The 14,920-nt window shown below is 47.9% G+C and overlaps 1 protein-coding gene across 6 annotated transcripts in view; it reads right to left on the bottom strand.

Annotated features, from left to right (window-relative positions):
• Positions 1 to 14,920, bottom strand: part of PKNOX1 (PBX/knotted 1 homeobox 1) — a 47,498-nt gene that overhangs the window by 20,465 nt on the left and 12,113 nt on the right. For 3 of the 6 annotated variants that reach the window (XM_065942733.1, XM_065942736.1, XM_065942735.1), the window contains exons 2-6: positions 9,128 to 9,196; positions 8,082 to 8,188; positions 5,530 to 5,657; positions 3,356 to 3,527; positions 1,465 to 1,635 (exon numbers count right to left, since the gene is read on the bottom strand). In XM_065942733.1, coding sequence (XP_065798805.1) covers positions 1,465 to 1,635; positions 3,356 to 3,527; positions 5,530 to 5,657; positions 8,082 to 8,132 — 522 coding nt within the window. In that variant the 5' untranslated portion in view covers positions 8,133 to 8,188; positions 9,128 to 9,196. The other 3 variants (XM_065942734.1, XM_065942738.1, XM_065942739.1) reach the window with 3 other exon arrangements.

The raw sequence follows: 14,920 nt of genomic DNA, 5'->3' as shown, positions 1-14,920 counted from the left end.
GGTCAGTTTCATGGACTGGGCTTCAGGCTGGAAAGGGAGGGCGAGGGGTCAGCTTCATGGGGACGGGGCTTCAGGCTGGGAAGGGAGGGCGAGGGGTCAGTTTCATGGACTGGGCTTCAGGCTGGGAAGGGAGGGCGAGGGGTCAGTTTCATGGGGACAGGCCTTCAGGCTGGCAAGGGAGGGCGAGGGGTCAGTTTCATGGGGACAGGGCTTCAGGCTGGGAAGGGAGGGCGAGGGGTCAGTTTCATGGGGACAGGGCTTCAGGCTGGCAAGGGAGGGCGAGGGGTCAGTTTCATGGGGACAGGGCTTCAAGCTGGGAAGGGAGGGCGAGGGGTCAACTTCATGGGGCGGGGCTTCAGGCTGGGAAGGGAGGGCGAGGGGTCAGTTTCATGGAGACGGGGCTTCAGGCTGGGAAGGGAGGGCGAGGGGTCAGTTTCATGGGGACGGGGCTTCAGGCTGGGAAGGGAGGGCGAGGGGTCAGCTTCATGGGGACAGGGCTTCAGGCTGGGAAGGGAGGGCGAGGGGTCAGCTTCATGGGGACGGGGCTTCAGGCTGGGAAGGGAGGGCGAGGGGTCAGTTTCATGGGGACGGGGCTTCATGCTGGGAAGGGAGGGCGAGGGGTCAGCTTCATGGGGACGGGGCTTCAGGCTGGGAAGGGAGGGCGAGGGGTCAGCTTCATGGGGACGGGGCTTCAGGCTGGGAAGGGAGGGTGAGGCGTCAGTTTCACAGACGGGGCTTCAGGCTGGGAAGGGAGGGCGAGGGGTCAGCTTCATGGGGACTGGGCTTCAGACTGGGAAGGGAGGGCGAGGGGTCAGCTTCATGGGGACTGGGCTTCAGACTGGGAAGGGAGGGCGAGGGGTCAGTTTCACAGACGGGGCTTCAGGCTGGGAAGGGAGGGCGAGGGGTCAGTTTCATGGACGGGGCTTCAGGCTGGGAAGATACGTGTTCTGGAGATGATCGTGAGCATGGCTGCACAAGCATGTGAGGCTGCTTAATACCCGAGCTGGGCACTCTAAAATGGTGAAGGTGGTAAGTTTTGTGTTATGTGTACTTTACCATAATATTTAATTTAAATAATTAAATTTATAAATAAATAAATTATTATTAATGATTAAATCATTAATTAACTAATTAATTAAATTATTAATTTAATATATTCATTGCAAAATGAGAAACAAAGAAATGACTGGTGCTCCGCCTTGGGCTCTGGGGTAGGATGCAGACTCAGGCCCACTTGGTTCGCGGCATGGAGCCCAGGCGGGCGGTTTCTCTGGCCCTAGGGGCCACGTGTGTCCCCAGCACAGGCCATGTTCGGAGAGCTGGAGGCTCCTCAGAGCAGGACAGCTGAGTACAGCCCCCCCGCTCCGCCCCCATCTTGACGGGCCAGTGGCCTTGGATGTCCACACGCTTCACCCTTGCTGACACCGCGGTGACCCAGCAGGCGTGCAGCCCTGACGTGAGTACCTGGGACTGGACGGGGGAGTAAGGGCTGCCGGGTTCCCCACTCAGGAGAGTCTCGCTGTTCATCTTCGTTTTTAGACAAGCAATATAGCGACTGCAGAAATCTTTGCACAGTTCATTAACCTTTTCCAGCTCAAGAAGATGAATACGCAGAACCTGGATGGCTTTTACCATCTAGAAGCAAGAAAATCGAAACTTTCAGACAAGAACCAGGGAGCAGGGGGGTAAACAGCCATCATCACCACATAAGTCTCCTGTACAGACATGGCCACTTGAGCTGCCAGGACCAGAAGCAGGAAGACATCAGAGTCTCAGAACCACCAAGCACTTCAGCTATGCTGACCTGTGGCTTGGTGTCGGGCTCACTTGGTGAGTAAAGGGGGAGGCCTGCCTCCCAGACGGCAGGCATAGTCTGGGAGCTGCCAGGCTCAACCTCGGTCCCCTTGGGTGACTCACCCTGGTTCTGCTCCTGTTCCTTCATCTGTAAACGAGGATGAATCGGTACCTACATCCCAGGTGGTTCTAAATTTTGAAGAAGTTCAACTTACCAACTCTGCTTGCAATGCATTCTGCTTTTGGTGTCAAGTCTAAGAACTCTCTGCCTGGCCCTAGATTAGCCCCAGATCTTAAAGATTTTCTCTTACAGTCTTCCTAAAAAGTTCTTCAGTTTTATACAAAGGCACTAAATTTGGGAGTAATTTGCCTCCCAGAAGTATATAACGTGGATACTAGTGATGAACCAGTACCACAAACACCACTTCCTGTGAACCTACAGCCTAAAACTCAGCTCCACCCCTGGGACCTTGGTGGCAGCAGTTCATGCATCTGCGTGGAATGAGCCAGCCAGCCAGCTGATGCCGAGAATGACCACGCACCAGCCCCGCTGGCCCTGTGTGGGGCGTTGGGCAGGAGGGTCCAGCCCCTGCCAGCCTGGCCCACGCTGGCAGTCCTGCTCCCTGCTCACTGATGGCAGCACACGGAGGGCCAGAGGCAGAGAGCGCACATGGCCTCCATCCCCAGAGGGCGGGTGCTGTTGGTTCCATTTCCAAGATGAGCACACAGACTCAAAGTCAGACACCTTGTCTAGAAAGTCTATCTAGCTGTAACGGTGGATACACACCGAGAAGTTAAAAACAACACCTAAGACCAGGGCAGTTTATTCAGGGAAGTTTTCCAAAAACCATTCCCTGCTGATGAGGGGCCTCGGGCTGTGGTCTGAGAGCTGGTCAACTCCTACGGGGATCTGGTGGAAGAATGCGTCCCAGACACAGGTTACCAGAGCTGCCAGTGCTGAAGTGCATGGCTTCCCTGGGGCACTGCAGCGACGTCACCCCAAGGAACACTCCACTGCCTTCAGAAAACACAGAGAACCCAGTGCTTTGGAGCAATGCACCTGGGAGGAAGTGCCCTCATGAGCCGGGCTGGCTTCGGACAGAAAGGCCAAGTGAGGCTGTGAGGGGCGCCAGAGGCTTTGTTAAGCTGGTCCCAGCCCCCTCCACCCCAGGTCTTCACACAGTCTGTCGCCCACCACCAGTGCTGGCCTCCAGAGCAATGCCAGGGTCCACCATCAGGGAAGAGCTGAGAGCTGAAGCTGAGCTCAGACACACTGCCTGGGAAGCCAGGCAGGGGGCACGACGATCCCGGAGGACCTTCCCAAACACTCGGGAGAGACTGAACTCCTGGCCCACTCAGGTCACAGGCTCAAGCCATCTGGTTGGATTACTACAGGAAGGGGTTACTGGAGAATGCTGGAGACCTGGCTGATCTCAAGAATTGGAAAATCCCCCTCTTCAGCAAAACCAAAAACAATCCAAAGTTCTAATTAGAAATGTACAATTTATTGAACATATTAAATTTAGAAGAAATAAAAATGAAAACCACGAATTTTACTTACTAAGTTGTCAGTTTCTGGATCTTCACAGAAGAAGGGCTTTCCTTCCTTCTCCTGCTTCCTCACGAAGTTCTCAATGTCCACATCGAAACTGGCAGAAGTCGTGCCTTCTGAGCCCTGTGTAGACTGTTCACATTTTTCAAACAATAAAGCTAATAATGGAAATAGTGGATGCCTGGGGAGAAAAAAATGTTAAAATGTGTGTTTTACATTTTCATGAAAATGCTTTAGTTGTATATACACACTGTTTTATATAAGAGCTTTGCTGAGATGTAATTCACATGCCACACAATTCACCCACTTACAGTTTATAATTCAGCGGATTTTAGTATATTCACAGAGTTGTGCAACCACCAACATAGTCAATTTTATAATATGTTCAACCTCCCAAGGAAATCCTGTAGCTGTTAGAAGTCACTCTCCATTCTCCCCCAAACTGCAGCCCCAGGTCACCACTAACCTAATCTGCTGCCTTACATATTTGCCAGTCCTAGACATTTTTTACAAATGGAGTCATATATTATGTGACCTTCAGTGTCTGACTTCTTTCACTTAGCACGATGTTCTCAAGGCTTGTCAGTGTTGGAACAAGTATCAGTCAGTACTCCATTCCTTTTTCTGGCCACATAATATTCCATTGTATGGTTAACACCAGTTGGATAACTCTGGAATTTACATTAGATCCAGATTCCATTTTGAGTAGACTTTTGTATAGGATGTGAGACTAAGGCAAGGACCTTCTCTCTACTCACTGATGTCCAGTTGTCCCAGCACCATTCTACCTCTTCTCCACTGAGAAAATCAAGTAGACAAACTCTTCCAACTTCATTCTTCTTTCTCAAAATTGTTTTAGCAGGTCTAGTTCTTTGGCTTCCATATAAAATTTACAATCAACTTGTCTATATGTATAAATACATCCTGCTAAGATTTTCATTGGAACTGCTGCAGAGCTAAAGATCAATTTTAGGACATCTTTACTATCTTGAATATTCCAATTCACGAACATGGTATGCCCATTATTAAGGATTTCTTTGATTGCTTGCATGGGCGTTTTACAGTTTGCAGCATAAAGTTTCTGCATGTGCTTTATCAGATTTACACCAAAAATTTTTTGGAGCTCTTGTAATGGTATTATCTTTTTAATTTCAGTTTTCAATTGTACAGTATTGGTATAAGAATAGGATTGGTTTCTATGTGTTGCTGTTGCAACCTGTGACCTTATTAAACTCAATTGTTTCGTTCTGGAAGTTCTTTGGTAAACTTAGGGATTTTCTATACATAGACAATCACGTCATTTGTGCATAAAGCCAATTTAATTTCTGCCTTTCTAACTGGCTATGTCATTTCCTTGTCTTGCCTCACTGAACTGGCTAAACTTCTGTCACAGAGATGAACAGGAGGAGTCAGGGTGGACACCTCTGCCTTGTCCCCAGACTTGGGGAAAACATTCCATCTTCCACCATTAAGTATGATGTGAGCTATAGGGTTTTTTGTAGTTTCCCTACATCAGGTTAAGAAAGTGCCCCTCTATGATTGCTGCACTGACTGTTTTTAGTTACAACTAGCTGTTAACTTCTGTCAAATGCTTCTTGGCATCACTTGATAGGATCATGTCATGTGGGTCACTGGTTGATCTCTGAATGATGAACCAGTCTTGCTTCCTGGGATAAACTCCACCTGGTCACTAATATTCTTCTCTTTCCATGCTGCTTGACTTTGTTAATATTTTACTAATGATTTTTATGCCAAAGTTCATGAAGCATAATGACTGGTCTTCACTTTTCTTTTTCTTTATTGTCTTCGTCTGGCTTTGTTACCAGAGTTGATGCTCCATTCATAAGGTGAGTTCAGAAGCACCCCCCCTTCTTCTGTTTACTGGGAGAAATTGGGTAAACTTGCTGTTTTTCCTTCTTTGTGGTAGAAATCTCTAGTACAACCATCTGCACTTAAAGACTGCTTTCTGTAAGGTTGACTAAGATGTAGACTTATATTCTAAAACTTTAAAAAAAAAAAAGATACTAGAAATAACATAGTAACCTGAGAAAACTTTCACCCCAGCATTATCACATTCCACCCCACTACTCTGCCCAGCCCACAGCTCACTTCCGGTTTAACCAGGTTTTCCTCCTCATTACTCCTCTGAAGGAACACCCACAGGCTCCACATCTCACCACTACCTATAAATGGCCTGCTTGTCTGCATCCATTGGTGTCTGAGACCCCACGGGGGGAGGGCTCACTCCTTCCACATCTGGTTCAGAGCAGTTGGGGTCTTGCTCCGTTTTTAACTCTGTGACTACTTGCATCTGTGAGAGAAGGAAGAGTGTTTTTGTTACTAAAAACAAAGTAAGTTGCTGCTAAGTATTCTATTCTCAAAGCAGTGGAATGGCAAACTGCCAGATGGTTATATAACTGGCAATAGTATGTAAGGAATACTACCTACCAACAAAGCTCCTTTGAATGTATTAATAATGTGCTTTTAAATGGCTAAAAAAAATAGAGGGTCAGATTTCCAAACCATTTAAAAATTGAGAGGACTGATGTGTGAAACATTTATTAATTTCAAAACCTCTGAAGGGAACCGGTGCACATGAGATCTGACCCGTCCGCCTCTCTTTGCTGTAACATCCTCACAGTGGGTAAGGCTGTGCTTGGAGAAGGATAAACAAACAGTCCATGCTCTCAGCTGGTCACAAAAACAACTCAAGCCCAAGACACTCCGTATGTGTGATGGGGCTGGAATTCTCCCTTACCTGTCCTTAAACTCAGGAATACACAAGGTATAAAACTTTAAGGAAAGTCACTGCATCTAGAAAGCAAAGACCAGCTGTGTTTAAAGAAACCGTTTTAAACATAAGAGGAAGTCTTAAAGCTATTATCATTGAAATTGCTTTGGCTGGCTGTGCTTTTTGGAACTTAGGGCAAGAATATTTAATCCCTAAACATAAAAGAAATCAGTTTACAAATAAAACAAAACCACTCCACCAACTTCTCTTATCCCTGAGCAGATCAGTGCCCTGGCTTCTTCAGGGCTGGGGTGTCTGGGGTCTACCTGCCCCGCCCCCGGCTGCTACCCCTTGCCCCTCAAGGCGGCAGACTCTTGGGGGAGCCTGGGCGGGGGGCCTGGGCCGCAGCCCTGCAGCCTGGCTCAGGCTTTGTTCTCGTCTCTCCGACAGAACAGAGCCAGCAGGTCACTCCATGATGCCTCTGGATGAAACAGCATACTTGGGAATAGCTTCTCTCTAAAAAATAAACCAAAACTGAAAGCAACTGACTAAAGCCCAATCAAACACAGTATCTCTGGAGAGAAGTCTGACAGTATTATTTTTTAAAAAGCTTAAGATTTATTTCAGGATTTTAAAAAATGATTGTGAAAAAAGAGAAATCTAACTGTTCGCCCTCAGAGGGCTGTCTAAGTAAACGTGGTCGGTCTATACTGTAGAAAATCAAATGCTTACTGGAAGGAATGCTCACAATGGTTTTCCACATCCTAGGAGGTGCGGAGATATTACAAGCACTGGCCCAGCTCTCCCTGGACTCACTGCCTCAGGGCGGGGGTCAGCTGGGGGGGCAGCGGAGGTGAGAACATGTGAGGGTCCAGGGTCCCCAAGGCACGGAGCCCGCAAGAAGCCGTCACAGGGACGCCATTAGATGTGCCTCTGAGAAACCAAATCACTTGGAAATAGCAGAGGACTTGGTGAAGAGGGCAACCTGGAACTGAATTCCCTCTCTGAGAAGTAAAACACTTATTAATGTGAAAAGTCAACAAAAACAAAATTGCTGCGATGAGAAACATCCCAGGAATGGCACAAAACTGTCCATCAAGGAGAGCCCTAACTTGGAAAGGGGGGGGACAGCCTCCAAATCTCACCACGTGGGGAGGGACAGGTGGGTGAAGTGCCCCAGGCTCGGGCGCTCCCGAAACCCTCAAGCAGGGAGCTGGGTATCGTGACTGCCGCCTGCAGGGATAGGAAAAGCACAGACAGAACCCCCCGTGTCATCAGACGAGTCCCCTCCACCGCCCACATCTGGGGACAGAAACCGAGGAGATGGTCCGGCTCCACTCAGACCAGCAAGCAGGCAACACGGGAATCTGCGATCATCAGCACAACCAGCTCGTCTGTAACACTGACATTTACTAACACCAACATTAAAATGGTAAATTCTCAAGAAACTCTGATTTAGGGGACTCAAAATTACTGAATCTTGGTGTCATTTAGGAAACAACTTGAACAATTCTACACCTAATCTTTTGGAGCACCAAGATATAATAAATGCATCGAGCGTTTAACACTGAACCTGCACCCGCAGGGAGACGTGTTTGAACACACAGGCACTGCTGGTGCTCCAGCGCCAGGTTGGAGCCAGCGCCAGGTCGGAGGCCCGCGTGGGGTGTGGGATGGAACCTGCAACCACGGGGAGACGTGTGTGAACACGCAGGTGCTGCTGGTGCCCCAGCGCCAGGTCAGAGGACTGCGTGGGGTGTGGGATGGAACCTGTACCCGCAGGGAGAGGTGTGTGAACATGCAGACACTGCTGGTGCCCCAGCGCCAGGTCGGAGGACTGTGTGGGGTGTGGGATGGAACCTGCACCTGCAGGGAGACGTGTGTGAACACGCAGGCACTGCTGGTGCTCCAGCAGGTAGACGCGTGTGAACACGCAGGCGCTGCTGGGGCACCAGCGCCAGGTCGGGGGCCTGCGTGGGGTGTGGGACACGGGCAAGTGCTCACTTGTTGCCCATCTGGATAGCTGTCTATGCTCAGTGTCTGTGTCGCCATCATGGTGAATGAATTCCTTATAAAACATCAGATCGTCTTGAGTCAAACGCAAATGGTGTCTGGGAAAACAAAAGCAGAGATACATTAGTCACTAAGTCAGAGCATTGCTGTCCCATTACTCCATAGAGCCCATATACCTTTTAAAATACGTATTTCCACATGGAAATTAAAAACTCCCCTTCACTACAGTCTAAGACAAATATTACGCAGCACTCCGCACCTGCCTGGTAATCATACATTAGTACCTGCCTGGCCGGATGTGTCAGCTTCTTTGCAGGCATTTGGGTCTCTTCCTCACTCACTGAGCAACACCTAGTAATGTCCACATGTGCAGGACACTGTCCTGGGCCCTGGGGCTTTCCCAGGACCACAAACAGGAGGGTCACCAGGCAGCACATGGGAGACTTGGGCAGCGTAACACGACAGAGGGTGAGTGTGCAGCTGGCGGGTCCCAGGGCCATGTGACAGGGCAGGTACATAGACACTGAGCCTGCCAGGAGGCCAGTCTTAGGCAGGAAGGACACAGGAGGGCTTGGAGAGGCTGCACCAGGCATCGGCTTACATCCACATGCAATGCAGAGGTGGACACTGTCATCCACCTGCCAGTGCACACTCGGTAAATGAGATGAGGGAAATAGATGGGGACAGAGGATGACAGGGGCAGGGGCAGCTGCCCGCCACCCACAGGCAGTGGGGGGGGGGGGGTGCTGTGTGCAGGGGGGCAGCAGGGTGGGGGAGTTGTGGGGACACAGAGCAGGTCACACCTGCTCACGGTCCAGGTGAACACTGTGGTCTTCCTGGGGGGACAGGAAGTCCTGGGAAGGTGTGAGCAGGAGGGCACTGAGGCTTCAGCTCAGGACAGTCCCTCTGATGGTGTGCAGGGCGGGCTAAATGACTGTGGAGCCAATGAGGGCAGGGGCATATGGACAAGAGCCTCAGGAGCGTGCGAAGGTTCTGGGCTGGGCGTGGAAAGGGTCAGGAGAGTTGATGGTTCTCACCTGAGCAACCGGCTGAGCAGAGCCGCATGTCCCGAGGTGGAGCCAACTGTGGGGAGCAGGTTCTGTGACCTGGGGGGGAGAGAGCAAGAGACGGGACATTGCAAGCTTGAGATGCTTCTCAACATCCACAAGGGAACCTGAACAAGCAAGGCTGGGCCACAGGGACAAGCCCAGTAGCCATCATGGTGTGGCCAGCACGTGCAGAGGTCCGACATGTCCTCCAGGAGGGCCCAGGTCCTGCCCCAGGCTTGCACACAGGGCCTTACTTAGACACAGGGTCTTCACAGATGTCATCATGTTAGGGGTGTTCTGAAAAGAGGGGGGAGTGGAGAGGCTCTAAGGGGCAGCCAGGTGAACCCCTGTGAATTGGAAGCAGAGACTGGAGTGACACTGAGATAAGCCAGGGACTGCTGGAGCCAGCCGGTCCTGAGGGGACCGAGCCGGAAGGGGCCTGGGTCGCTCACTGACTGGTGTCCCCGACAGCAGCTTCTGGGCAGCTCTGCCACGTTCCCCACAGCAGACCCGGACGAAACGCAGCAGAGGCCCTAGAGCTTTCCAGGCAGATGACCAAGGCCACAGCCACGCGGTTTCGGCCGGAAGCCAATTCTCCAAGGTCTCTTTCGAGGACCCACCAGCGGGTGGAACACTGCAGCCAAGCCCACTGCTGCCCGATCCAAGTCGTGGGGCTCACACTCCCACTCTTTCAACTTCGGGGGCTTTCAGAATGCCCGCAATGAATACTGGGGACAAGTCAAAATTTTATCAACAGAATATATAGATGTGTAGTCTTCTCACCACCAAAGCTGGTTAAACCTTCAATATGGGACCTAACTGGGTACAACTGCTCTAAAGGAGAATTTTGAAATTTGTGTTAAAAGTTTTGAAAATACGTGCTCTGTCTACAATGGAAGGAAGTGGAAGAAGTGGGTTGGGTGGGGGCGGGGGGGGGGAGCAACTCCATGTGACTAACATTTCATTGAGTAAAGATGAGGGCAAGAGTGCCAAGGTGACGGACATTGCCCCAGGACATCCAGGAAGTCAGGAAGCAGCCAGCAGATGGCGCTGTCCGCGTGAAAGGGCGATCCAGGCCCAGGCAGCCTGCGGCACTGTTCACAGGTGATCAATCCCAGGCAGCAGCAGAACGATCCTCCACCTGGGCGGTAACACTGACTGGCAGCTGCGGGCGGTTAGCAGAATTCACGGGGTTCACCCCAGCAGAGCTCCTTGGGCACGGGAGGAAGTGTCTGCTCTGGTCAAGGCCTCTGCCAAGCTGCTCAGCTGTTACAGGCCCTCCCAGATCACAGATAGGCCCTCCCCTATTGCACAGAAAAGTAAGTTTCTATTATGTTCAAACTCAAACAACAGTATCTTCACTTTTTTTTTTAAGAGATTATACTCCATTTATAGTTACTTAAAAATACTGGCTATATTCCCTGTGCTGTGCGATATATCCTTGAATCTTAGTTTATTTTTTAAAAATATTTATCTATTGCTTATTTGGCTGTGCCAGACCTCAGTTGCAGGATTCCGGGTCTTTAGTAGTGGCACACGAACTCTTAGTTGCAGCAAGTGGGATCTTGTTCCCAGGCCAGGGATCCAACTTGGGCCCCCTGCATTGGGAGTGCAGAGTCTTAGCGAATATAGGGATGTGCCTATCTTGTCCATATTACACCTAGTAGATTGTGTCTCTTAATCCCCTACCTCTATTTGCCTTTCCCCTCTCCCTGCTGGTAACCACTAGTTTGATCTCTGTATCTGTGAATCTGCTTCTCTTTTGTTATATTCACTAGTTTATTTCTTAGATTCCACATATAAGGGAACCATGCAGTATTTGCCTCTTATTTCACTAAGCATAATATCCCCCACGTCCACCCATATTGTCTCAAAAGGCAAATTTTCATTTTTTATGGCTGAGAAATATTCCACTGTATACATGTACCACTTCTTCTACCTACTCATCTGCTGATGGACGCTTAGGCTGCTTCCACATCTTTGCTATTGTAAACAGTGCTGCTATGAACATCTCAATCAGTGTTTTCACTTTCTTCAGATTCATGCCAGGAGTGGGATTGCTGGACCACACGGTAGCTCTATTTTCAGTTTCCTAAGGAACCGCCATACTGTTCTCCACTGTGGCTGCACCAACCCACACTCCTACCAACAGTGCACACAGGTCCCCTTTCCTCCGAGTGTCCTCACTACTTATCGTCACGTGAGGCTCCAACAGACAAGCTGGAGAACCACCAGCCCAACAGACACACAACACCCTGGTGTTCAAGGGCAATACGACATGGGCTTTATTTTATTCTACAAGTTTCATCCAGTTAAAAGAGAACACATTAATGGAAACTGTCACTTTGATACCCTTTCAAGAGTCCAACCAGAATAATATAAATGAAGAAAATGCAACTTTCCAAATTTCATGCACAGAAATCTTAAAACTAAAAGTAATTTAAAAAGTACAAAATTTAAAACAATGCATCCTTTTTCAGTTGGAAATTATTAAATCTAAAAGAGCAGTGTGCCACTTTGCTAGCAAAGATGAAGTGAAACCTGCCACTCTGAAGGAGTCCCAGGTCCAACAAATCGTGAAAGCAATTTGTCAGGAAGCATATTGACCATATGTATTTGAAGGGCATGCTCAATCACTAGTTCATGACCAATTCTTTGTGATCCCATGCACTGTAGCCCATTAGGCTCTTCTGTCCATGAGATTTCCCAGTAAGAATACTGGATGGGTTGCCATTTCCTTCTCCAGAGGATCTTCTCGAACCAGTGACCAAACCCATGTCTCCTGTACTGGCATGCAGATTTTTTACCACTGAGCCACCAGAGAAGCCCCGACCACATGTATACATACTAAGTCGCTTTAGTCATGCCCGACTCTTTGCAACACTATAGACTGCAGCCCGCTATGGTCACCTATTAAAAAAAAGTTACAATCTTCTCAAAGTCAGCTAAGAAGACAGCATTAGTGTTGTGACCTTGAAGGCAGACAAAAATAAGAAATGTGAGCCAAATCTAACAGGCATTTTAACATTTCTGAGCATTCTAGTCCAGGACAACTGACAAATTAGGGAAGAACCAGAGGTAAAGAGACTGGCCAAGCCCCACCAGGTGGACAAGACCTTCCTGTTCAAAGCAGATGGGAAGGTCTGAGCTGGCCCAGTCCACAGGAACCGGAAGAAGAGGTGCAGCATGTGTCAAAGGAGGCCCCAGCTTGGCAGCACCCCAGCTCCCCACAGCCCAGCCCACATGATACCCCCAGATGACAACATTGACACGCCTGAGATGACTTCCCTATTGCCTCAGTGGTGTCTCTAAGCCCTCAGGGAGATTTAGATTTTGATATTATTGTGTTTAGCTTCACAGAATAATCTTTGTATTTGGCACTTACGTTGTTTACAGTATTTAAGAAAACTTGGCAAATTAATCTTAGACATCAGCTTTGATTCCAATTTAAAAGGTGTAACTGAGTTACTGATTTTACACATTTCTTTTTTAGTGAAAAGGTATGAGAAATTTACTAAGAGTGCAAACATTTCTTCCCTTATGCAAGTTTACTGACTGCCAGGGACTATTCTAGGTCCCGAGGGTACAGCAGTAAACAAACTCAAGTTCCTCATCCCATGGAAGCCACTTCCTGGTAGAAGGCTTGGGAAGTGTGATAACTTGAGAGTTGCCACATGTGAGATTTTGAGTGACTACATCTACTTGAGAAAGTTTGCTTTAATCAGATAGTTAAGATGCTTAAAATGAAAAAGGTCTCTACTAAAAACTAGGTTTTCAAGCTGCATAAAGAGATTAAAGTTGTATGTGGGTACATGGTATATGAAAAAATGGTACATGCAGTCTGATCATCTTGAATTGATCAAAGGCTGTTTTACGGGTGAAAGATCAAAACCGACTAAACTTATAAAGAGAATAATAAAAATTGTACATAAAAGCATAGAGAAAAAAACAGGCCTGTAGCCTTAATAAACATTGATTTTATTTTTTATTTTTAAAAGTAATTTTATTTGTTTATTGGCTGTGATGTGTCTTCATTGCTGTGCAGGTTTTTCTCTAGTCGGAGCGAGTGGGGGCTACTCTCTAGTTGTGTGCAGGCTTCATATTGTGGTGGCGCCTCTTGTTGCGGAGCAGGGGCTCTTTGGCGCTTGGGCTTCAGTAGCTGCCATTCTAGAGCACAGGCCCAGCAGTTGCGGCACATGGCTTAGTTGCTCCGAGGCATGTGGGCATCTTCCCGGATCAGGGATTGAATCTGTGTCTCTTGCATTGGCAGGTGGTTTCTTTACCACTGAGCCACCAGGGAAGTCCATAAATGTTGATTTTAAAATACCCTCAAATAAACTCTTCTATGCTCTAAACTTCATTTCATAGGGCATTAAAAACTCATGGAAATGTATCCCATTGTTCATTGCAGCTATTTACAATAGCTAGAACATGGAAGCAACCTAGATATCCATTGACATATGAATGGATAAAGAAGTTGTGGTACACATACACAATGGAATATTACTCAGCCATAAAAAGGAACACAAATGTCAGTTCTAATGAGGTGGATGAACCTAGAGCCTATTATACAGAGTGAAGTAAATCAGAAAGAGAAAGATAAATACCATATTCTAACACATGTATATGGAATCTAGAAAAATGGTATGAAGAATTTATTTACAGGGCAGCAATGGAGAAACAGACATAGCAAATAGACTTATGGACATGGGTAGAGGGGAGGAGAGGGTGAGATGTATGGAAAGTGTAACACAGAAACTTACATTACCATATATAAAATAGATAGCCAACGGGAATTTGCTCTATGGCTCAGGAATCTCAAACGGGCGCTCTGTATCTATCTAGAGGGGAGGGAGATGGGAGGGGGTTAAAGAGCAAGGGATCATATGTACACCTATGGCTCATTCATGTTGAGGTTTGACAGGAAACAACAAAATTCTGTAAAAGCAATTATCCTTCAATTTAAAAATAAATAAATGAAAATAAAAAACTCATGGCAAGAAAGCCAGGTGGAAATGATGTGTTTTATCCACATTAATAAAAAATGGAAACAGAACCTACACATCAGAAACAGGGCAATGGTAGAATCCACAGTGGTCCCGACCATCAATCACGGACCTGAAGGTTAAGTCCACAGAAATAGACTCATGGTGCTGTCAGGAGGAAAGGCAGGGCACAGAGTCTACTGGGCACATGGCTAGGCCTTCATGCAGCCCACAAACATCTACTGAAAGTCTCCTCTGAGCTACGCTCTGTTCTCAATGCTGGGGATGGGGCAGCAAACCAGACACGGTCCCTGCTGTCAAGAGACAACTTCACAACCATGTGAAAGAGGGTCCAGGACTAATTTGGGAAGAAGAGACATCTGTGGTTCTCTCCCACATCCTTTATTAGCTGATGTTCTTCTCTGTGGAGGTCTTCTGTACTCCTGGGTAATTAATCCTGAAACATTTTACCGTTTTTCTTGCTACTGTCAAAAGTATCTCATTGTCACTATTCTTTCTGGTGGACTGCTGGGTTAAGAAATGCCCCCAGTCTGCAGGCTAACCTCATACCTGCCAACATTTCTAATCCATTTACAAAGAGTCTACTGGTTTTTCTCAGCACATGTAGATAAAATCCCAATCAATATTCCTGTTTTCTTCTTCTTTTGAGAAACTAAAAAAATGTCAAGCTATCCTGCAAGGTCACAGTAACAGCAAAGAAGTGATAATGGAACAAGAACAGGTAAATATAGGCAGTGGAGCAGCAGGAATGAGACATCAGACCTGCCGGGGCTGG

Source organism: Muntiacus reevesi, chromosome 8 (genome assembly GCF_963930625.1).
Source record: "Muntiacus reevesi chromosome 8, mMunRee1.1, whole genome shotgun sequence".
In the NCBI taxonomy this organism is placed as follows: domain Eukaryota; kingdom Metazoa; phylum Chordata; class Mammalia; order Artiodactyla; family Cervidae; genus Muntiacus; species Muntiacus reevesi.
The sequence above is the reverse complement of the archived record's forward strand: the minus strand, read 5'-3'. Positions and strand labels throughout refer to the sequence as shown.